We start from the raw sequence: 23,678 nt of genomic DNA, 5'->3' as shown, positions 1-23,678 counted from the left end.
TAGAACATTAGGGGAGTGCAGGGACAGACTCAGGTTTGAGCATGAGGTCCCTATTGATAGGGCCTTCCTCGCTTTTCCATCCTCGCTGTTGTACCGTCCGCTACCGACCCCGTGGGGTCGCTATATGTATCGTGCCACTTGTATTATGTGTTGCTTATTAGCGTGTTTATCTTCTCTCGCTGAAATTGGAATAAGCTTGATTTTTTTCTTACTTTTTTCTGCATTGGAGCAGGATCTACCCTCCATCTTGTACGGGATCCGTGCAGCGGCACTACCGATACTAACCCTCCGTCCCATCCGTACAAATAACATGACAGTAGACGAGTAGAGTCACAAAAAAAAAACTGCATTTTAGTTAAAGAAAAAAAAAAAAAAGAAAAAAAATATACATAAAATGAGAATATAATTCTCATCTGAGCAAAGGTGCAAGCAGACGGCTTTACACTAAATACACTGCAGTTTTACCATAGGAAACATTACATCACAAATACCAATATACAGTCCCAGAATTCGCCTGGAGCCTAGTGGTGTGCCCTACTATACAAAACAGGAAGGGAGGATGCTAATGACCCCTCGGCCCAGGAGCTCACTTCACGACACGTACCAGGACGCCATCTAAGCCCTGCGCTACCTATGAGAACTGTCCCCCTCCCTCCCTGGCCCCCTACTCCCCTGCAGGTTTAACCCTTCCCTAGACCAAGCCTAAAGCCACGTTACACGCTCGCCTCCCTTTTCACAGTGTCAGTCGAGTCTCAGGACCTTTCTTCTCCTCCATCTGCTGGAAATGGCTACAAATCTCTAATATATATATATATATATATATATATATATATATATATATATATATATATATATATATATATATATATATATATATATATATATATATATATATATATATATACACGTTTTCTGTCGGTTTGTAAACTGGAATGTTGGTCGCAGACCGTCTGACCCTTCCCACATCGGGGTTGGTTCATGCCACGCTCTAAATGCAGAAGTGGGGGGAATGGAGACTTTGCCCTTAACAAGTACCCTCTATTGCTCCCTGCGCCGGGTAAGAAGCCGACATGGTGCCCGCTGCTGCCTCACCTGTGCCAGACATGAAGCCGACTATTTGGAATGTGACCTGATGCACCATGTATGATGGGGCAGAGCAAAGCAATCTGCCCAATCACATTTTTAAAAGACCTGTCCTCTTGCAAACACTAAGGAGGGGTCAAATTGGTCACAACATTTTAGATTTTTAGTGGTGGTGGTGGCATCTGCTTCCTTGCCAAAGACCTCGGTGGACCGCTAAGTACTGAGGCGGCAGAGTCGCCATTGAATGACTAGTAAACAGATAAATGGAGTCTACCCTTATACAAGTAGGGGTTAAAACCGCACCATACACTTCAGTAAAAAGCTCAGAGTGCCATTATTGGCTCAGAGTGCCATTATTGGGGGCACAATTGCCACAGTGCGCCCGTACATTTATGGATAGTGACCGTTTCTCACAATTATGATAAATGCAAAGCGCTGCCCCCTATAGGCCCCAGTGTGAGCAGCAAGAGGATCACAGCGCTGGACATCTAGTCCTACAAAGAAACCCTTTACTGCTCTCCTTATTGCTAATGCCCATTAATCTGAAGCCCCCTCTGACAGCGACGTCATGTCCAAGGGTCCGGCGCGATCTATAATTAATGATCGAAATCTCCAATAAAAATATTAATTTGCCATTATCCCATTAAGGATCTGACTTTGCACCGGAAGATAGAATTCATTTTTGTCCACTAGGTGGCCCCCTACTCGCTTTTTGCACAAGCACCTGTTCCCTTAAAGGGCCGGTCCGAACTTTGCAGCAGTCTTTCACCCCTTTGGAAATGATTTACGATAAAGCATAAAAAATAAATAAATGAGGAAACCTCAACCCGTCTGAGACTCTTCCTGCCGTAATGATAAAGGCTGTCGAAAACTGAGAACCTGTAGTGAACCATTAACCTCTTGTGCAAATTAGCAAGGGAGCAAAAGTAGTAAGACGCAAAGAAAAAAAAAAAAAAAAACTATATTCACAAGCTCGTGACTTTACGATCTGTTCCTCCGCCTGATCCTGGGCCTTGTGATGATGGCCGACCTTCCCGTCTGTGGTGACAACCCTACTCTGCTGTGACTGGATTCTGCTTTTTTGCCATTTTATTGTTTCATGTTTGACCCCTAACCTGCTCCGAACTGTCTATTGCCGTAGCTCCCCGTCCTCCCTCCCGCTCTATAGTCTAACCCTCCTGCCCTGACGTGGGACCAGCTCCTCCACCCCCCACCCTACAAGGGTTAACATCTCATCCTAAGACAACTCCCCCCATCATGCTCTGTTACTAGAAAAGAAAAAATTTAAAAAAAAAGAAGATCTCCGATGGCGGGAGGGCAGCGTAGTGTTTGCATCCTGCTGTTCTCCGCTGAGGTGTCTTGAGAGTCGGGTGGAAGGAGTCTGGAATGGAGGGATGTCGCTGACCCAGGACACGGTTCCCTGAAACCCCGCTAAAGACTGGATGTGTGGGGTGTAGGACACCAATCCCAATGACCTCATGGACCTAACAGGAACCTGGAGGAAGAGAAGGACCGCGATATAGGCACAGCGTATTCCAGCAATGGCCGCAACACACCCCCTCCGCCCACCCGCAGCGCGCACACACACACACCCCCTCTGCCCACCCGCAACAAACACACACACACATCCTCCACCCACCCGCAGCGCGCGCGCGCACACACCCCCTCCACCCACCCGCAGCGTGCGCAAACACACACACCCCCTCCACCCGCAGCGCGCGCGCACACACACCCTCCACCCACCCGCAGCGCACACACACTACACCCTCCACCCACCCACAGCGCACACACACACCCCCGCAGTGCGCGCAAACACACACACACCCCCTCCACCCACCCGCAGCGCGCGCAAACACACACACCCCCTCCACCCGCAGCGCGCGCGCACACACACACCCTCCACCCACCCGCAGCGCACACACACACTCCACAGCACACACACACACTACACCCGCAGCGCGCACACACACCCTCCACCCACAGCGCGCACACACACACACACACACCCCCTCCACCCGCGCGCACACACACACACACACACACCCCCTCCACCCACCCGCAGCGCGCGCAAACACACACCCCCTCCACCCGCAGCGCGCGCGCACACACACCCTCCACCCACCCGCAGCGCACACACACTCCACAGCACACACACACACACACACACTACACCCGCAGCGCGCACACACACCCTCCACAGCGCACACACACACCCCCGCAGCGCGCGCAAACACACACACCCCCTCCACCCGCACACACACACCCTCCACCCACCCGCAGCGCACACACACACCCCCGCAGCGCGCGCAAACACACACACCCCCACCCACCCACAGCGCACACACACACCCCCGCAGTGCGCGCAAACACACACACACCCCCTCCACCCACCCGCAGCGCGCGCAAACACACACACCCCCTCCACCCGCAGCGCGCGCGCACACACACACCCTCCACCCACCCGCAGCGCACACACACACTCCACAGCACACACACACTACACCCGCAGCGCGCACACACACACCCCCGCAGCGCGCGCAAACACACACACCCCCTCCACCCGCACGCACACCCCCTCCACCCACCCGCAGCGCGCGCAAACACACACCCCCTCCACCCGCAGCGCGCGCGCACACACACACCCTCCACCCACCCGCAGCGCACACACACACTCCACAGCACACACACACACACACACTACACCCGCAGCGCGCACACACACCCTCCACCCACCCACAGCGCACACACACACCCCCGCAGCGCGCGCAAACACACACACACACCCTCCACCCACCCGCAGCGCGCACACACACACACACACACCCTCCACCCACCCGCAGCGCATACACACACACACACACACACACACACACTCCACCCGCAGCGCGCGCGCGCGCACACACACACACACCCTCCACCCACCCGCAGCGCGCGCGCGAGCACACACACACACACACCCTCCACCCACCCGCAGCACGCGCACACCCTCCACCCACCCACACACCCTCTGCCCATCCACAGCACACGCGCACACACCCTCCGCCCACCCACAGCACATGCACGTTACCTCCCACGCTGGGTATGTGTTGATTTGCCCATGATCACATTACACCCCGTAGAACGCGGCCAGTCGCTCCTTCAGCAGAGGAGGAAACTGCTCAGAGAACTGCGTCCAATTATCCTCCCCGACCTGTTCCTTAAAACCGTGCAAAATCTGTAAGACAGAAGGTGACAGAAGCGATTAGGTGGAATATGAGCATGTCCCCGGGGTCCGCTCTCAATCCCTCTCCTCCCTTAAAGGGAACTTGCCACGTGAACCACTGAAATCAGCGTGCAGCAACGCTCCAAAATGCTGCAGTGTTCCAAGTCAGGAATGGAGAGGACTGGTGACGAGGCTCGGTCTCCACTGCCAGGTTCTGCATGGATTGACAGGCCTCTCCCTGTCAATGTAGCTGAGTGGGACAGGCAAAAGTCAGCGTGGGGTGGGATGGGGGGGGGGGGGGGAGAGAGAAAGAGTCAGCAGCGTGGAGGGGTTGGGGAGAGGAAGAGTCAGCAGCGTGGAGGGGTTGGCGAGAGGAAGAGTCAGCAGCGTGGAGGGGTTGGCGAGAGGAAGAGTCAGCAGCGTGGAGGGGTTGGCGAGAGGAAGAGTCAGCAGCGTGGAGGGGTTGGCGAGAGGAAGAGTCAGCAGCGTGGAGGGGTTGGCGAGAGGAAGAGTCAGCAGCGTGGAGGGGTTGGCGAGAGGAAGAGTCAGCAGCGTGGAGGGGTTGGCGTGAGGAAGAGTCAGCAGCGTGGAGGGGTTGGCGAGAGGAAGAGTCAGCAGCGTGGAGGGGTTGGCGAGAGGAAGAGTCAGCAGCGTGGAGGGGTTGGCGAGAGGAAGAGTCAGCAGCGTGGAGGGGTTGGCGAGAGGAAGAGTCAGCAGCGTGGAGGGGTTGGCGAGAGGAAGAGTCAGCAGCGTGGAGGGGTTGGCGAGAGGAAGAGTCAGCAGCGTGGAGGGGTTGGCGAGAGGAAGAGTCAGCAGCGTGGAGGGGTTGGCGAGAGGAAGAGTCAGCAGCGTGGAGGGGTTGGCGAGAGGAAGAGTCAGCAGCGTGGAGGGGTTGGCGAGAGGAAGAGTCAGCGGGGTGAGGGGAGAGGAAGAGTCAGCAGCGTGGAGGGGTTGGGGAGAGGAAGAGTCAGCAGCGTGGAGGGGTTGGGGAGAGGAAGAGTCAGCAGCGTGGAGGGGTTGGGGAGAGGAAGAGTCAGCTGGGTGAGGGAAGAGGAAGGGTCAGCGGGGTGAGGGGAGAGGAAAAGTCAGTGGGGATGGGGTGGGTCTCTTCTGGAACTAGTCCTCTCAATCACCTTGACCCCCGCTATTTTCAGAGTGAACACCCAGATTAGCGATTGCAGCGGTCAGGCGCGGTATCACCGGACAGGTTCCCTTTAGGCTTCTCTTGGACTTTAGCCTCTGCTCTCAACTAGGAACATTCCACAAGTATTGATGTCCCAGAAAGTAAAATTAAAAGTGGTGTCCTGGTAACCAAAAGTTATCGCCTATCCACGGGACAGGTACTAACTTCCAGATCTGCGAGGGTCTTTCCTTCCAGACCCACCGATCCGCAGATTGGAGCACTTTTGTCTGACTTGAGCAGCATTGCACATGTTAGATCGTTGCTGTCGACAGTTTCAAAACTCGGACCCCCATTGCTCATAAGACTATGGATTATCTTAACGACAGGTCATCACTTTTAGGACGGTAAACCCTCTTTATATCTACCAAACCCCAGCAAGTTGTCAGCAATGAGACAGTCGGGCTTGGGTAACCCCATAGCCGGGGCCTTTCCTTGCACAAGTGCTAATCATAAGGTAAAAGTGCGCTGCGTATGGAGCCCAACATGTGACCCTGACCCTCCTCAGTGCAGACTACCGTTCCTCGGAGGGTGTATGGTGGGACCCGTGCACACGCTCCAGTCACCCCCAGACTGACCTTATAGAACATGTCTCTCAGATCATCCTTGGGGCTCACCCAAGAGGCCACAGCGTCGCAGAAAAAGATGAAATCCTGCAAGATAAGGAGAAGAATGTGAAGACCGTGCAGGAGAGAGCCACCCTATAAAAGAGCGTGTCCCCCGTACCTGCACTACCCCTCCAGGGTTCACGCCGATCATTATGCAGATCCCTCTGAAGGCAGAGTCCTTCTCCTCATTATCGCGGATATTACGGAGGGACGTGCACCTGTTACATGGGAACACGGTGAGGAAAATCCCAAATAACCTTCAGCTACAGATCAGGACGGGGAACAAGAGCCCACAACTCACCAGGGCCGGATGAACTGCTGCAGCATGGGGGCGACCTCCTGGGGACAGACACAGCCGAGGCGGCCAATGGTGATCGCTGGGAGAGAAGGGGGATAACACATGAGGCGCACAAAGGGTCCAGAAAGTGCCAGGATTCATGGACCAGCTCTGCCCTCAGCCAGCCCTTGTAGACTGTGAGCCCTCGCGGGCAGGTTCCCCTGTCCTCCTGTGTCCCTCGGTGACTCGCTTTTATGTATACCCTTTCACATGCCGACCGAGCGGCGGCAGCGGCAAAGCTGACTGAGCTGCGGTGGCAGCGTGAGTCAGGCGTATTTCAGTAAAACATTTAGGAATTAAATGGCACTAACAAAGCACAATGATGGAAGTTGTCAGCTCTCCGCTGCTGCATGTTCTGACAACTGGGTGAGACTTCCTGTTCTTGGGCTGGGAGATCCCATTATGTGGGGGAGATCAGAAGTGTTCATCATGGAGACCCCGGGAGGCGTGTGCTGCTGTCATGTTATTATATAATTATAATGTAAGATGGATTCCTGTGTATTCTGGAAGAATAGGAGGCGGTGACTGAGGCAAGGGGTGTCACGAGCTCCTGTGGATGTATAACTACGCACATTAACCCTTTACATCCTATGAGAGCCCACTCAGCTGAGGGTCCGTCGGCTGGCACTCGCTTAGACGGCTGAGCTGGAGCAGAAAATATCAGGATGCCACTGACCTGTGTTTTCGAGCAGCGTCTTGGGCGTATTCGGCCGGTTGATGATTTCTACCAGGTTATTCAGGACCATGGGAACGTACGGCTGCATCTCGGCCCCTGGCAGAGAGCAGGGAGGTCAGACATTGCCGGCAGGGGCAGCCCGTACATAGAGATGGGCTCGGCCCTGTATACAGACATCAGGAGCAGAACAACATATATACTCACCCATCTGCATGCAGATCTCCCCGATGGCCCACGTGGCATTATTACACACAGATATGAACTCCGGGTTTAAATTGGTACCAAGAATTGGCATAAACTCCGCTGAAAAGAATAGGGAACTTTACCATTTTATTTTTAATATTTTTTATTAGTTCCCATAGGGGGACTTGAACCTTCAATTAAGTGGAAAGTGTGACTCGATTCATGCTGCCCAAACCACAGGCGGCACAATTAGAGCCTAAACTACACGATTGCAGCCAGGTATGCTTTTCTCTGAATCACTCATTTCTATAGTCCAGCGGGGACTATAGAAGCACTCACTGGAGGACCATGGAGATGAGACTAGTCCAGTGCCATCCTGGGCGCCATCGCCCAGTGCCGCTCCAGATGGGGGACAGGTTTCTCTATGTACACACATGGAAAAATCCAGTCAATCCGCTACAGAAATGGGCCGGGGTTGGTGTCGGATTAGTCTTGTCTCACCCTATGGTCACTGGCCAGATCTTTAAACTACGTTTAACCCCGAAGTGCAAAAGGTGAAGTAAGGATCTGATTCATGTTGCCCATGGTTTGAGCAGCATGTATCACCTGACAGGATCCCTTTAAAATGATGTTATCAGCGATTGACCGTAGCAGTTATGGGGTTAAAAAGCAGCGATCAGATCTGGCTCCAATCGCTGCTGGTAGAAGCAGGGACTGGATGTATAAGGCAGCCAAAATCTGCCTTGCGCGGTGTGGGTTCAGCCCGTGCCCCCTCCACGAGACATCGAGATATATATGTATGTGTACCAGGTAATCGTGGAGCGGCCTTAACCCCTTCCTGCTCATATAAAATACAATAAATTACTTACAGATACAAGGTTTCACATGCAAGAAACAAGCCTTCGTCAGGTCACCCAGGAGAGCGAAGGAGCTTTGCCGAACCTCCGGCATGATGTCCTACAAGTAAAAGGAGAGAAGCCTCAGAACACAGTCCATGTCCCCAAGGGGCTCATGATTTACCAAGGGCAAAGCCACAGCCCTCACCTGCATGCACTGGAACAAGAGGGTCATAATGTTGCTTCTGGCCACTAACTGCTCCACGTGGCCCCCGAGCCCCTCCGCCAGCCCGCTGAGAAGATCCAAGGCCACGATCATGAAGTCTTTATCGGGAGCCTCGTACTGGTCCGGATGCTGACTGTACATCTGCCGGGCAGAAAACGGATCAGCACAACACATATTGGCAGGAAACGTCTGGATGATGGGTGCGGATATCATGCAGTATGTGTCCCGCTCTTAACAATCAGCGTCCTGGGATCACGAGAGACTTCCAATCATGGCAGTTGTGGAGACTGAGTACAGAGGTGACGCCGTGAAACGTGTGATTACAGAGGAGACGCCGTGAAACCTGGGGGTACAGAGGTGACGCCGTGAAACGTGTGAGTACAGAGGAGACGCCGCGAAACGTGTGAGTACAGAGGTGACGCCGCGAAACGTGTGAGTACAGAGGTGACGCCGCGAAACGTGTGAGTACAGAGGTGACACCGCGAAACGTGTGAGTACAGAGGTGACGCCGCGAAACGTGTGAGTACAGAGGTGACGCCGCGAAACGTGTGAGTACAGAGGTGACGCCGCGAAACGTGTGAGTACAGAGGTGACGCCGCGAAACGTGGGGGTACAGAGGTGACGCCGTGAAACGTGTGAGCACAGAGGTGACGCCGTGAAACGTGCGGGTACAGAGGTGACGCCCTGAAACGTGGGGGTACAGAGGTAACGCCTCGCATCCTGACATCCACGGCAGTGCCGACAATCTCATCAAATTATTACTCTAAGGCGCAGGAAGTGGTTAATGTCATGTAGGCACGATGGTGGGTTACATGCACTCACCATGGCTTGAGCGAGGGTCTTCTGCACCAGCGTGACACAGCGCTGATACACCGGCTCACAGTATGGGAGGAATCCGCTCTGCAGGGCGGTTGCGATGGAGGACAAGCACTAGAGGAAAACACTTGGTTACAGACGGGCGAGTGGCACCTGCTGACTATTATACCCTGTGCCAGGCACCGGGGGTCAGCCAGTACGAATACAAGATCCCAACACGTGGGACCACCCTCACACAAGCCCCACCCAATCCATACGGGCCGACCCTCACCTCCAGGAGTGGGAATAGGTCCTTATCCTCATCTTTCAGCTCGTTCCACTTCTGGATCAGAGGGGGCATTAGTTTCTGAATGTACTCCTGAACCCATGGGGGAGGGAAAGAGATATGATATATATTATATTATATGAGCTTCTATAACGGGGGGGATGGTATATCGGACCCTCCATACAGCGCAGCGTGAGGACGATCTCTGGATCAGGCAGTATGAATACAAGACATCATATAGATTTCATGTTACATGTATCATCATCATCATCTCCAGAGACGCGGCCCCCCACCCAGCACTACAAATCCAGCCCATCTACTTATATACACCCCCGTTACAAATAGTACACCCCCTGCACTCACCGGCTGGTTTAGATGGTGCCCCACCGAGTCGGCCAGGGTCCCGATGGCGTCGTACAGGATGAGGAGGTTCTTGTGCTGGTATTTCCCAAAGGCAAAAACCAAAGTGTCCAGGATGAAGCTCAGGTACGGTACGAGCTCGGTGCAGGCTTCTTCCTCCAGGGTAGCAAACGCACTAGGAGAGAAACGGCTCATCGGTATCTCAGCAGGAACATTCAGTCCAACGCAAGCTACTGCTCCCCTCTATCAGCCACAATGACAAATACTAAAAAGGGGCGTGGGAGAGAATCTAGGACAGTTTGGGGAGAAAGTTGTTGGACCCATGGCCGCCGGACGAGATCCCTGCAAACCTCCCAGGATGACTTCTGACGTGTAGGCCCAGCACAACTTCATCCTTGTGGGCCGACTAATCCGCTCATCCATGGCCCTCACTTAATGATTGGGCGGGGGTCTAACCTTTGGTACGCTCTCAGAGTTTGACAATGAAGGGGCCACAACTGTGTATAGTGCCACGTGGCAGCAGACAAGGAGTGCCTCGGTCCGAAAGATATTCTAACAATATGCTATCGCCTGCCCAGATGGGAATAAACCTGCGACCCATTCCCAGTCTTCTGACTTCACTCCTTTATTACTTCAGTCACATCCAAAGCTGTATTCAGAGTTTAAATGGTAGTATCCAAAATTTCTCCCTGTAGCTCCGGTAGTCCCGAGACCAACATGGAGGATGTAGATTATCCTCAAAGACCACAAACTACGTCTCCCAGCATGCACTGGAGCACACCATGTGACCTCAGCATGATATGGAGGTCTTATAAGACGACAGCTCCCTTCGGCCATTGTTACCTGCACGCTGCTTCCTGCACTCGCTTGTTGCTGTCCAGGATTCGTTTCAGTAGCTCAGTCATTAGGGGCTTCAGATAAAGATCGGGGGGCTGGCTGACCACCCAGTGGGCGTATCGGCTCAGGGTCCAGCAGGCGATGGAGCGCACCAAAGCCTTCTTATCAGACAGGCACTGGATGAGGTGAGGAATCAGCTCTGGCAGGTAGGGGACCATGCCCTGCATGCAGCCTGCAGCCAACCAGAACATGGACTACTCAGTATGTCAGGGGTTAAAACAGCACCTTACAACCAAAGTACAAGAGGGGTGCTACCTTCAGCAATGGCCCCGAGCACCAGAATACCGGACTCCTTTATCACCCATTCAGGGTGGAACAGCAAGTCCTTCAGAAGAGGGAGAAGGTGAGGAAGAAGTTCTTCACGGAAAACATTAGCCAGGACGTCTAGGGCAGCAGCCGAACACTTCCCTGAAAAAAAACACAATCTTCTGTTACTGAGAGGCAGAGGCATGAGGCCCAGAGAACGAGGCCCAGACCCAGAGCGCGAGGCCCAGACCAGGCCCAGAGCGCGAGGCCCAGACCAGGCCCAGACCCAGAGCGCGAGGCCCAGACCAGGCCCAGACCCAGAGCCCGAGGCCCAGACCCAGAGCGCGAGGCCCAGACCAGGCCCAGACCCAGAGCGCGAGGCCCAGACCAGGCCCAGACCCAGAGCGCGAGGCCCAGAGCGCGAGGCCCAGACCAGGCCCAGAGCGCGAGGCCCAGACCAGGCCCAGAGCGCGAGGCCCAGACCAGGCCCAGAGCGCGAGGCCCAGACCAGGCCCAGAGCGCGAGGCCCAGACCAGGCCCAGAGCGCGAGGCCCAGACCAGGCCCAGAGCGCGAGGCCCAGACCAGGCCCAGAGCGCGAGGCCCAGACCAGGCCCAGAGCGCGAGGCCCAGACCCTCCAATCAGACAGTATGAATACAAGAGACCCTCAGTGTAACTCAGGGGATGATGTATCTGCATCACTTCTGGAGGGTCTTACTGTAAAGAGCCTTACGCAGGAGCAGTACATACTTAAATTCCAATCAGACAACGTATCATCGTCATCATCTTCATCGTCACCATCGTCCTCTCCTTCCACGCGCTCTTCCTCATGTTGTAGGGTCACAGTGCGAGACTTGTGGAACCGCGGCTTAATGTCCTGCTCGCTGTCGGGGACGGTCTCATCCTCCTCCACATCCCCCTGGGGAGACAGAACAGATTATTACCGGGGAAAAGCCACAATGCTGAGGACAGAGGAGCGGTAACCGGTGTCAGGCAGCTGCTGCCGAGGCCAAGGTATTCCAGGGAAGGATTAGAGGCTCATGAGGAGGCCGCAGTACGGTCTCCATACACTGCTGTGGACACTTATCCTGGGCACAATCTTGGACTCCGGTGTAAAAGGACATCGCTGAGCTGGAGCGGAGAAGAGCGGTCAGGGTAATAACGGGAATGGCTGACTGCGGGAGACGGGGGAGCACACCGGGGGGATTCAGGTTGGGAAGATGAAGACTTAGGGGCGTCTTATTACATGGAGGAAGGGACAGAGATCTAATATGTTACGTATATGAGGGTGTATAACGGGGGGATGGTATATCGGACCCTCCATACAGCGCAGCGTGAGGACGGATCTCTGGATCAGGCAGTATGAATACAAGACATCATATAGATTTCATGTTACATGTATCATCATCATCTCCAGAGACGCGGCCCCCCACCCAGCACTACAAATCACAGCCCATCTACTTATATACATCCGCTTTATAAATAAACCCCCTACACTCACCGGCTGACTGCAGGAGACGGGGGATCACACTGGGGGCATTCAGGTTGGGACGATGAAGACTTGGGGGCGTCTTATTACAATATACAAATATATGAGGGGACAGAGAGCTGTACAATGAGATTACACCTGGGCCTGCAACAGCAACGAGGCATCATCACAGACGCTGATTATTTACTGCGAGAGCAGACACACTCAGGACCCTTCACCGTACAAGCAGTTATACTATGGATTCTTTACAGTAAAAGCAGTGATACTCTGGACTCTTTACCATACAACCTATGGATTCTTTACTGTGCAAGCAGTGATAGTGATACTATGGATTCTTTACTGTACAAGCAGCGATTCTATGGATTCTTTACTGTAGAAGCAGCGATTCTATGGATTCATTACTGTACAAGCAGTGATACTATGGATTCATTACTGTGCAAGCAGTGATACTATGGATTCATTACTGTACAAGCAGTCATTCTATGGATTCATTACTGTACAAGCAGTGATACTATGGATTCATTACTGTACAAGCAGCAATTCTATGGATTCATTAATGTACAAGCAGTGATACCATGGATTCTTTACTGTGCAAGCAGTGATACTATGGATTCATTACTGTGCAAGCAGTGATTCTATGGATTCATTACTGTACAAGCAGTGATACTATGGATTCATTACTGTACAAGCAGTGATTCTATAGATTCATTACTGTACAAGCAGTGATTCTATAGATTCTTTACTGTGCAAGCAGTGAGATTACAGAACTCTACCACATGATGCTGTAATGGTTGAAGCATTAAAAAATGTTCAACAAGGACATGGAAGCTTTTCATGGAATATTACATTTTGGGGATAGGACGCTGATCCACGGCACTATTCTCGTTGCTGTGTGTGGAGAGGGGAAGTAACCCTTCACTGATTATAGGGCAATTAGCAGTTGCCTCATTTTCTCTGTGTTAACGCATTAAGTTATGGGTTGGACATGCCCCTGCTCTTCACAGGTCCAGCACTTGATGCACTCACCTTTAATAGGATGATGTCTATCTCATTGTACTTCATACCGTTCACCAGGATGGGAATAAGCCTGCAAGACAAACCGCAGATTTCTACCTCTGCTACCAGTCATTCCACCATGAGGGTCTCTGTACAGAGGAGGGGATGCAGACTTCTAATATGGGGCACATTATCAGCAAGTTTCTATCCAAACTCAAATAATAAATCAGGGACCCAATTAAATATTCGGAACCCCGATCATGTCAGGGACACTTCCCTCATTGGGTCGCCCTGGATGTGTAAGGATAGACCTGCTCCACAGATATAAGGGGGCAGCCATGCTGTGTACTCACTGCAGCAGGTGACTGGACAGAGCGTCTTTACAGATGGGCTGATCCGCCAGCGTCAACCAGAACTCACAGGCTTCCAGCGCCACGTTCTCGTCACTGTCCTGCGTCCGCTGCAGCATGTACTGGAGGAGGAAGAGGAGGACACGACTGAGCAGAGCGGCTCTGACCCACCATGACTGAGGAGGAGGAGGAGGAGGAGGAGAGAGCATCACAGACCTGGATGATGCTGTGCATGTGAGGAAGTAGCCGGTCTATCCGCACCTCCAGCAACATAACCAGGGCCCGGCAAACGTTCTTACGGACCTCGGGGTCTTCATCCACCGCAAGTGCAAAAAGGTGCTGAGGAGAAGAGGGGCTTCATTAGTCTCACCCGTCCAATGACACCTGAGAGAGATCCAGGATTCGGCCACTGATCCTCGCAGGGTCACAAACCTCAATGAACGTGTCGATATTATCCATGAGAGCCTGGGCCCGGTCCGTGATAAACTGGTTCACACAGGCGATGGCGTGGGACCTGGAGGCAGGAGGAGAGAGCGTCAGCCGTGGGTACAAGAGGCGGCTTTAGGGCACTGACCGGAGTCGTATGAAGGACCTGATTTTGGGGCTGCAGTGCTTGAAGAACTGGAGAAATTTGGGGATCATGATGTTCAGCGGTCGGTTCAGGGCGTCGCTGTCCAGGAGCTCGGAGGAATCCTCGCAGATTTTCTGAAGAGCGCCAAACGCCCCCTAATAATACAGGAAGAAATATCAGATCAGTGGAGGTCGGACCCCAAGACCCCTGTGCAGCACTATCAGAGGGTGTCCAGAGACCCCCGGGATGACTGCTGAGAAAGTCTTTGGGATTATACACCGATCCGCATTCTGGGGACTGTCAGGGTTTGCTGGGAGCTGTAGTGTCACAGAGCACTGCATATTGTTCACTTCATTCATATCTGATGATCAGCCATGACCCGGGCCAGTCACACGATATATGTAACAGGATGGTGCAGGGAGGCTCGTAGCCATCGGCGCTCACCTCGCAGGTGTTGTAGTCCTCCGAGTTCAGCAGGTTGCAGAGCTGAGGTAGTAGTTCTGGCCACGTCTGCAGCTCTCCCTTTGATGCTATGGTGGTGATGAGAATCCCTGCAGAGGAAACACCAACGAAAACATACAACATGGTGGACAAATTGGGATCAAAAGCAAAAAGCGCCCCCCATGGCTAACGATAGGCGTTACGCTTGTGCGGAGGACGGGTGCGGAGGGTGATAACACGGTCACTGGATCAGACAGTATGAATACAAGAGCCCTCACTGTAAGTCAGGGATACAGATCTGCATCATGTCCAGGGCCGACAGCGGGGACCTCCGCGGCTGCACTCACCGATGGTGGCTCTGATGAGGGAGGACGAGTCGCCGATGCTGTTCAGACATTCCTGCTTTATGAATTCAGACACGGGCTGGGGAAAGTTCTGGTAATGAGCCTTCACATTGTTCTTCAGGATCAGACCACTCAGGGAGCGCGTGGGCTCATCTGTAATAGAGACCCTGGTTATTATACTGCGCCCTCCGCTAGACGGTGACCCCAGAGGCTCGTGTGCGGCGCACAAAGAAATGAGACTAATCAGATCCTACCTGCACGACCCGGCGGGCGCATCCACACAATCCAACCAGCACAGCTCGGCGGGCGCATCCACACAATCCAACCAGCACGGCTCGGCGGGCGCATCCACACAATCCGACCAGCACAGCCCGGCAGGCGCATCCACACAATCCGATCAGCACGGCCCGGCGGGCGCATCCACACAATCCAACCAGCACGGCCCGGCGGGCGCATCCACACAATCCAACCAGCACGGCCCGGCGGGCGCATCCACACAATCCAACCAGCACGGCCCGGCGGGCGCATCTACACAATCCAACCAGCACGGCTCGGCGGGCGCATCCACACAATCCAACCAGCACGGCCCGGCGGGCGCATCCACACAATCCAACCAGCACGGCTCGGCGGGCGCATCCACACAATCCAACCAGCACGGCCCGGCGGGCGCATCCACACAATCCAACCAGCACAGCTCGGCGGGCGCATCCACACAATCCAACCAGCACGGCCCGGCGGGCGCATCCACACAATCCAACCAGCACAGCCCGGCGGGCGCATCCACACAATCCAACCAGCACGGCCCGGCGGGCGCATCCACACAATCCATCCAGCACGGCCCGGCGGGCGCATCCACACAATCCAACCAGCACAGCCCGGCGGGCGCATCCACACAATCCGACCACCACGGCCCGGCGGGCGCATCCACACAATCCAACCAGCACAGCCCGGCGGGCGCATCCACACAATCCAACCAGCACGGCCCGGCGGGCGCATCCACACAATCCGACCAGCACGGCCCGGCGGGCGCATCCACACAATCCAACCAGCACGGCTCGGCGGGCGCATCCACACAATCCGAACAGCACGGCCCAGCGGGCACATCCACACAATCCAACTAGCACGGCCCGGCGGGCGCATCCACACAATCCAACCAGCACGGCCCGGCGGGCGCATCCACACAATCCAACCAGCACGGCCCGGCGGGCGCATCCACACAATCCATCCAGCACGGCCCGCCGGGCGCATCCACACAATCCATCCAGCACAGCCCGGCGGGCGCATCCACACAATCTGACCAGCACGGCCCGGCGGGCGCATCCACACAATCCAACCAGCACGGCTCGGCGGGCGCATCCACACAATCCGAACAGCACGGCCCAGCGGGCACATCCACACAATCCAACTAGCACGGCCCGGCGGGCGCATCCACACAATCCAACCAGCACAGCCCGGCGGTCGCATCCACACAATCCAACCAGCACGGTCCGGCGGGCGCATCCACACAATACGACCAGCACGACCCGGCGGTCGCATCCACACAATCCAACCAGCACGACCCGGCGGTCGCATCCACACAATCCAACCAGCACAGCCCGGCGGGCGCATCCACACAATCCAACCAACACGGCCTGGTGGGCGCATCCACATGATCAAACCAGTACAGCCCAGCAGGGAACAACCACACAATCCAACCAGTACAGCCCAGCAGGGCGCAACCAGACGATCAAACCAGTACAGCCCGGCAGGGCGCACCCACGCTAATCCACCCAGTATGGCCTGGGAGGCGCATCCTCGCTAATATACCCAGTACTGCCCAGCAGACACATCCACTCATTTACCCAGTGCGGCCCAGCGGGCGCATCCACACGTTCCAACCAGTGCGGCACGATGGGCATCCACGCTAATCTACCCACTACAGTGCTCATCTGCACGATCCACCCAGTACAGCCAAGTGGGCAAATCCACATAAATCTACCCAGTACGGCACGCAAAACATCTGCACGATCCACCCAGCACAGCGGGCACATCTGCATAAGCTGTCAAGTACGGCCTAGTGGGCACATCGGCACATCATGCGATCTATCCAATACGGCCTGATGAGCATCCACAGCTATAGCGACCCAGTACACTATACCATGTGCCCACCCATTGCCACATATATCATACCCCCTTCCCATATAGCAGCCCCAGTATGCCACGTTTCCACTGAGGATACCCCTGGGGGACCACACCCTCAGATATGGCAGTTTATACACCCGACAATCCCCCTCTCACCTTCAGACTTGAGCCGCGTCAGCACAAAGATCAGATAATTGTTGAAGTCGGGATATTGATTCAGCTGCTTCAGTTTCTGAGAGACGGTTGAGGAGAAGAGAGCGATCATCTGCTGTGACAGAGCGCTGGACTATAGACCCCCTCATATTATACAGCCACTGCCCCCCACATCTAGTAAGAGCTGCCCTACAGCGACCAGACGCAGCGCGTGCAGAAGCCGGCGGACACTGGTCACCATGTGATGTGAAGGATACGTCCTGGACCACCCTCTGTGTGGCTGTGTCTGGGGACTGAGAGTCCTTTAAGAGCTGCAGGACTTGCTGTAGTCCTTCCTCATCCGGACGCCAGTCCATCTTCACAACCACAGGCTGCAAGAAGACATAAAGGAAAACTCAACATCGCCAATATTCAGAGACGTGAAGTACCGCCGCTCTGCCAGCTGGGGGCACTGCTGCACTGTAAATCCAACAGGTACTGTGCATCACACTCTGCTGCTGAAAGACCCTTCAGTCTCCACACTCCAACCTGCAGACCGTGGAGCCTGGATACGGCAGCGGAGATCCCTGGTCAGACAGTATAAATACAGAGACACCATGGCGCTAAGGGTATGCATCATCCCTGGGGGGCTCACATACACGTGTGGTCACAGCCCCCCTAGTGCCAGTACTTTTATCAGCTCCACCATAGCGAGCGCTTGGCTGACAGCCGTCTCTCCTGAGCACCCCACCCATACACATGTATGATCAGCGTGGCGGGGTGGGCACGTGTTCTCTATGGGGGGAGGGATGCACGCTGCCGACACATCTGACAGAACTGAACAAGATGAAATCTGCCCTTACCCAACTGTAGTTTTGGTAAAATCATTGTTCGTTTATCAGCAGGAGATCATCACCAGAGGACCAGTAAATCTGCTGCCATGCAGTCCTCCATATTCATGATCTCTGTATAACCCCGCCCACACCACAGACTGGCAGCTTTCTGCCTATGCACAGTGCACACAGAAAGTGCCAATCAGTGGTGGTGGGGGGGGGGGGGGTCTAAAAAAAGAGCTCAGCGCAGACCTGCACCAGAGAATACAGATTTCAATCAAAACTACAGCAAGCAGCCGAGTGAGTGACATTGCTGGAATCAGGGTCTATTCCCCTACAGTTCTCAGATTACATGCCAACAACCTGGTAACTGATTCCCTCTAAATCTCAGAGGCTCCTCCTCTCCCTGCAGATCACAGATCTCCCTGGGTGTGTGCACAGGATATCGGCCGGCAGCCGTCCACAGGAGATCTTTATCTGCAGACCACGACGGGCATCAGACTGACGTCGGTGTAAGTAGATCCGATTACAGGGGTCCCATCTTCATAGGTGGGTACAGCGGAATGTGCTCATAAAGCAAGCAGCTTTTACCTCTTATCAATAATCCTCTAGTCTAAAGAATAGAGATATTTAGGTTTAATTTACTGCCAGTTGCCTAGGTTACCGGCTACCTCTGCTATCTATCAGAGGTGGCTAGTCTCCAAGACAATGAGAACAACTCTTTCAAGATCTACTCTGAAGATCACCAGATCCGCTCTCCTCTGATGCTGCAGAGTGGATTCTGCCTGTGACCGCAGCATCGGACAGTGCACAGTACGGACCAAAAGCTCAGCCACAATTGTCAAGAGTGCAACCAATGATTTAATCCCGACACTGCCCCTTTAAATCAGCCAAAGGTCTGCAGAGAATATCTCACGTGTAGGGTCAGATTTAGATCCAGTCTAGAAAGGTTCAGGGGTTTGTTCCACAAGATGACCCCTGACCTTCCTGGGAGGACCTCAGACCCCTTATTCATCTGATCTCATCTGCCCTGGCAGATCCCGCTGCCCCCAACCTGCCCCGGCAGATCCCACTGCCCTCAACCTGCCCCGGCAGATCCCACTGCCCCCAACCTGCCCCGGTAGATCCCACTGCCCCGGCAGATCCCACTGCCCCGGCAGATCCCACTGCCCCCAACCTGCCCCGGCAGATCCCACTGCCCCCAACCTGCCCCGGCAGATCCCACTGCCCCCAACCTGCCCCGGTAGATCCCACTGCCCCCAACCTGCCCCGGTAGATCCCACTGCCCCCAACCTGCCCCGGTAGATCCCACTGCCCCGGCAGATCCCACTGCCCCCAACCTGCCCCGGCAGATCCCATTGCCCCGACAGATCCCACTGCCCCCAACCTGCCCTGGCAGATCCCGCTGCCCCATCTGCCCCGGTAGATCCTACTACCCCGGCAGATCCCGCTGCCCCCAACCTGCCCCGGCAGATCCCGCTGCACCATCTGCCCCGGTAGATCCCACTGCCCTGGCAGATCCCGCTGCCCCATCTGCCCCGGTAGATCCTACTGCCCCGGCAGATCCCGCTGCACCATCTGCCCCGGTAGATCCCACTGCCCTGGCAGATCCCGCTGCCCCGGCAGATCCCGCTGCCCCGGCAGATCCTACTGCTCCAGCAGATCCTGCTGCCCCCAACCTGCCCTGGTAGATCTCGCTGCCCTGGCAGATCCCACACTCTGCCCTAGTAGATCCTGTGATTGGTCCGGGAAGTTTACAGACCCAATCAGAGTGGAGCAATCACAGACCGTGCTCACACCGGACACCTCCCGGCCCCCGCCCGCCACACAGGATCAGTTTATCCCATCGCGCATTCTGGTTTCCTCCTCCCCATAAATCACTCCTCCGGCCCGGCCGGCTCCCACCTGTAGCTCTCGCCTGCACTAACCCTCGCCCCGGCCCCGGTCCTCCCCCCTCCTCCTCCGCCGCCGCCGGCCTCTTCCCTCTCCTCTGTCCCCCGGTGCCGCTCACCTCGCAGGGATGCAGGAGACTCGCAGGCGGCGCAGACACAGAAAGAGAGAGAGCGCGGGCTGATGACGTCATTTGCACCTTTACAAGCAACCAATAAACTGCCTTCAGATAGGCGGAGTCACTTGTACTATGACCCCTCCCGGCCGCCGTCTTTAGCCGGGGCTATTTCAAATGCCGCCATGCCAACTGCGCTATAGCACGTGACTGTCCGAGGGCGCCATCTTTGTTTTGGGCATTTGCAAAAAATAATAAGGAAACTGGTGGGATGATATAAGAGAGGGGGATTGTTAGGCGACCAATAAAAACGCTACTTTCATTTTGGGAGCTGGAATCATGGCTGCGCCTTTGAGCTGTTCCTGCTCTTTATCTGGAGCTTTGTGCCCCCATTTGTCAGTGATAACCCACCCTAAGGGCCCATCACCCTACTGTATATGGGGTTTTGTGGTGTAGGCGACATGATTATTTAAGTCTTTAGCGGTGAGACATTTTTTAGCCTTAAAGGGATATAAAATTAAGTTATGCCCTATGGATGGAAGATAACTTGCTGATCCCTGGGGGTCCGACCGCTACGACCCCAGGTAATCAGGAGAAAGGAGTTCGGCAGCCCTGACCAAATAGGGGATAATGTGTAGTACCCGGCCGCGGCCACTGTGCAGAGAGGGAGCCGTGTTCTACTCCACAACTGATCACATCCGGCCGACACCGGGAACAGTGTTATGGAAATTTGGTTTGGATAAATCTATCCCTGTGTGTGCTGATGGAAATGTATGCAACACCGGAAACAGGTGATCCGCCAACACCGAGAACAGCTGATCCGCCAACACCGAGAACAGCTGATCGGCCAACACCGAGAACAGCTGATCCGCCAACACCGAGAACAGCTGATCCGCCAAAGCCGAGAACAGTTGATCTGCCAAAACCGAGAACAGCTGATCTGCCAACACCGAGAACAGCTGATCTGCCAACACCGAGAACAGCTGATCCGCCAACACCGAGAACAGCTGATCCACCAACACCGAGAACAGCTGATCCGCCAACACCGAGAACAGCTGATCCACCAACACCGAGAACAGCTGATCCACCAACACCGAAAACAGCTGATCTGCCAAAACCGAGAACAGCTTATCCGTCAACACCGAGAACAGCTGATCCACCAACACCGAGAACAGCTGATCTGCCAACACCAAGAACAGCTGATCCGCCAAAACCGAGAACAGCTGATCTGCCAAAACCGAGAACAGCTTATCCGTCAACACCGAGAACAGCTGATCTGCCAACACCGAGAACAGCTGATCTGCCAACACCGAGAACAGCTGATCTGCCAACACCGAGAACAGCTGATCCGCCAACACCGAGAACAGCTGATCCGCCAACACCGAGAACAGCTGATCCGCCAACACCGAAAACAGCTGATCTGCCAAAACCGAGAACAGCTTATCCGTCAACACCGAGAACAGCTGATCCACCAACACCGAGAACAGCTGATCTGCCAACACTGAGAACAGCTGATCCACCAACACCGAGAACAGCTGATCCACCGATACTGGGAACAGCTGATCCGCCAACACCAAGAACAACTGATCCGCCAACACCGAGAACAGCTGATCCGCCAACACCGAGAACAGCTGATCCGCCAACACCAAGAACAGCTGATCCGCCAAAACCGAGAACAGCTGATCCGCCAACACCGAGAACAACTGATCCGCCAACACCGAGAACAGCTGATCTGCCAACACCAAGAACAGCTGATCCGCCAAAACCGAGAACAGCTGATCTGCCAAAACCGAGAACAGCTTATCCGTCAACACTGAGAACAGCTGATCCACCAACACCGAGAACAGCTGATCCACCGATACTGGGAACAGCTGATCCGCCAACACCAAGAACAACTGATCTGCCAACACCGAGAACAGCTGATCCGCCAACACCGAGAACAGCTGATCCGCCAACACCGAGAACAGCTGATCCACCGATACTGGGAACAGCTGATCCGCCAACACCGAGAACAGCTGATCCGCCAACACCGAGAACAGCTGATCCGCCAACACCGAGAACAGCTGATCCGCCAACACCGAGAACAGCTGATCCACCGATACTGGGAACAACTGATCCGCCAACATCAAGAACAACCAGAGGCGTAGCTAGAGCTTTTGCCGCCCGGGGCTGTTCCCGAGTTTGGTGCCCCCCCCCTCCCCCGGCTCAATACACACAAAGGTTACCAAAAATGGTTTTCCTGTTTTGTAGAACTTAAACTGGGCCTAATGGTGTCACCCCCACATGCCAAACCTGTGACTTAGTACCACCACACCATGACCAGACCACATAGTGACCGAATAATACTACATACAAGGGACAAATACCACAACACCATTTCCAGACCACATATTACCACCACATAGTGACTGAATACTACAATACTGATCAGTAATAAAAAAAACAAAACACAATACTATCACCATAAGTGCCAGTATTCACAGGAGACCTGTACTTAGTATGCAGTGTCTGTGTAGAGGTAATACAGAGATCACTGGTGGTATTATACACAGGAACTCTGTATATAATGTATAGATAATACAGTGATCACTGGTGACATTGTACACAGGACCGCTGTATATAGTATACAGTGTATAGTGTCAGTGTATAGGTAACACTGACTCACCAGTGACGTCTCTAGGTGAAGTCCTTCATCTTTCATCCAGCACAGACCGCCATCATTCCTTCCAGCCAGGACTCGTTTCTGCAGGAAATAACACAGTTATCTCGAGCTCCGCTTGCAGAACACATTACTTAATTTTTCACAACTTCTACATTACATCACATGAAGAAAAAAAGGTGATATAGTGTCACTCTGCACAGTAACAGGACCGCCCCCCCCCCCATTTAAAACAGTATACTCAAAAAATAAAATAAATACATCACTGCAGTAATAATATCCCTTAATTAGCCCCTATGGTAACACTATTCCCCACCCTGGCCCCATTTATCTCATTCCTGGCTCCAGCCATATGTTCTCGCATCCTGCCCTCATGAGTATCCATTCTACCCCATATGATCTCCCCATCAGTCTCCATCGTATCCGTCCTGCCCCATGATCCAATCCTGCCCCGTGTCTCCAATCATGCCCCGTATCTACATTCTGCCCATGCCTCAAGTCCTGCCCCCAGTGTGTCCAGCAATCTGCCCCAGTGTGTCCAGCATATTACCCCCATGTTGTCCAGCAATCTGCCCCAGTGTGTCCAGCATATTACCCCCAGTGTGTCCAGAAATCTGCCCCAGTATGTCCAGCACTGACCCCAGTGTGTCCAGCAATCTGCCCCAGTGTCCAGCATTGCCCCAGTGTGTCCAGCAGTCTGCCCCAGGGTCTCCAGCATTGCCTCAATGTGTCCAGAAATCTGCCCCAGGGTCTCCAGTATTGCCCCAGTGTGTCCAGCATTCTGCCCCATGGTCTCCAGTATTGCCCCAGTGTGTCCAGCAGT

General features: G+C 54.3%; 1 protein-coding gene and 3 non-coding genes across 4 annotated transcripts; all 4 read right to left on the bottom strand.

Moving 5' to 3' along the window:
• Nucleotides 1–333: 333 nt before the first annotated feature.
• TNPO2 (transportin 2) lies at nucleotides 334–20,269 on the bottom strand. Its single transcript, XM_069767244.1, has 25 exons — nucleotides 20,203–20,269; nucleotides 17,637–17,750; nucleotides 17,383–17,458; nucleotides 15,109–15,258; nucleotides 14,765–14,871; nucleotides 14,342–14,475; nucleotides 14,182–14,263; nucleotides 13,966–14,088; nucleotides 13,753–13,871; nucleotides 13,430–13,490; nucleotides 11,665–11,833; nucleotides 10,925–11,077; nucleotides 10,616–10,841; nucleotides 9,776–9,947; nucleotides 9,419–9,505; nucleotides 9,154–9,261; nucleotides 8,314–8,472; nucleotides 8,139–8,226; nucleotides 7,291–7,389; nucleotides 7,087–7,182; nucleotides 6,375–6,450; nucleotides 6,192–6,291; nucleotides 6,044–6,118; nucleotides 4,151–4,297; nucleotides 334–2,578 (listed from the first exon to the last, which is right to left on the bottom strand). The coding sequence occupies exons 2-24, from the start codon at nucleotides 17,733–17,735 to the stop codon at nucleotides 4,190–4,192; spliced, it is 2,667 nt and encodes an 888-aa protein (XP_069623345.1). The 5' UTR covers nucleotides 17,736–17,750; nucleotides 20,203–20,269; the 3' UTR covers nucleotides 334–2,578; nucleotides 4,151–4,189.
• Nucleotides 9,618–9,689, bottom strand: LOC138677755 (small nucleolar RNA SNORD41). The gene has a single exon (XR_011321148.1). It is a non-coding gene; the product is annotated as a small nucleolar RNA SNORD41 (small nucleolar RNA).
• LOC138677754 (small nucleolar RNA SNORD41) lies at nucleotides 12,263–12,331 on the bottom strand. The gene has a single exon (XR_011321147.1). It is a non-coding gene; the product is annotated as a small nucleolar RNA SNORD41 (small nucleolar RNA).
• LOC138677753 (small nucleolar RNA SNORD41) lies at nucleotides 15,006–15,074 on the bottom strand. Its single transcript, XR_011321146.1, has one exon. It is a non-coding gene; the product is annotated as a small nucleolar RNA SNORD41 (small nucleolar RNA).
• Nucleotides 20,270–23,678: the final 3,409 nt, after the last annotated feature.

Source organism: Ranitomeya imitator, chromosome 4 (assembly GCF_032444005.1).
Source record: "Ranitomeya imitator isolate aRanImi1 chromosome 4, aRanImi1.pri, whole genome shotgun sequence".
Taxonomy (NCBI): domain Eukaryota; kingdom Metazoa; phylum Chordata; class Amphibia; order Anura; family Dendrobatidae; genus Ranitomeya; species Ranitomeya imitator.
The sequence above is the reverse complement of the archived record's forward strand: the minus strand, read 5'-3'. Positions and strand labels throughout refer to the sequence as shown.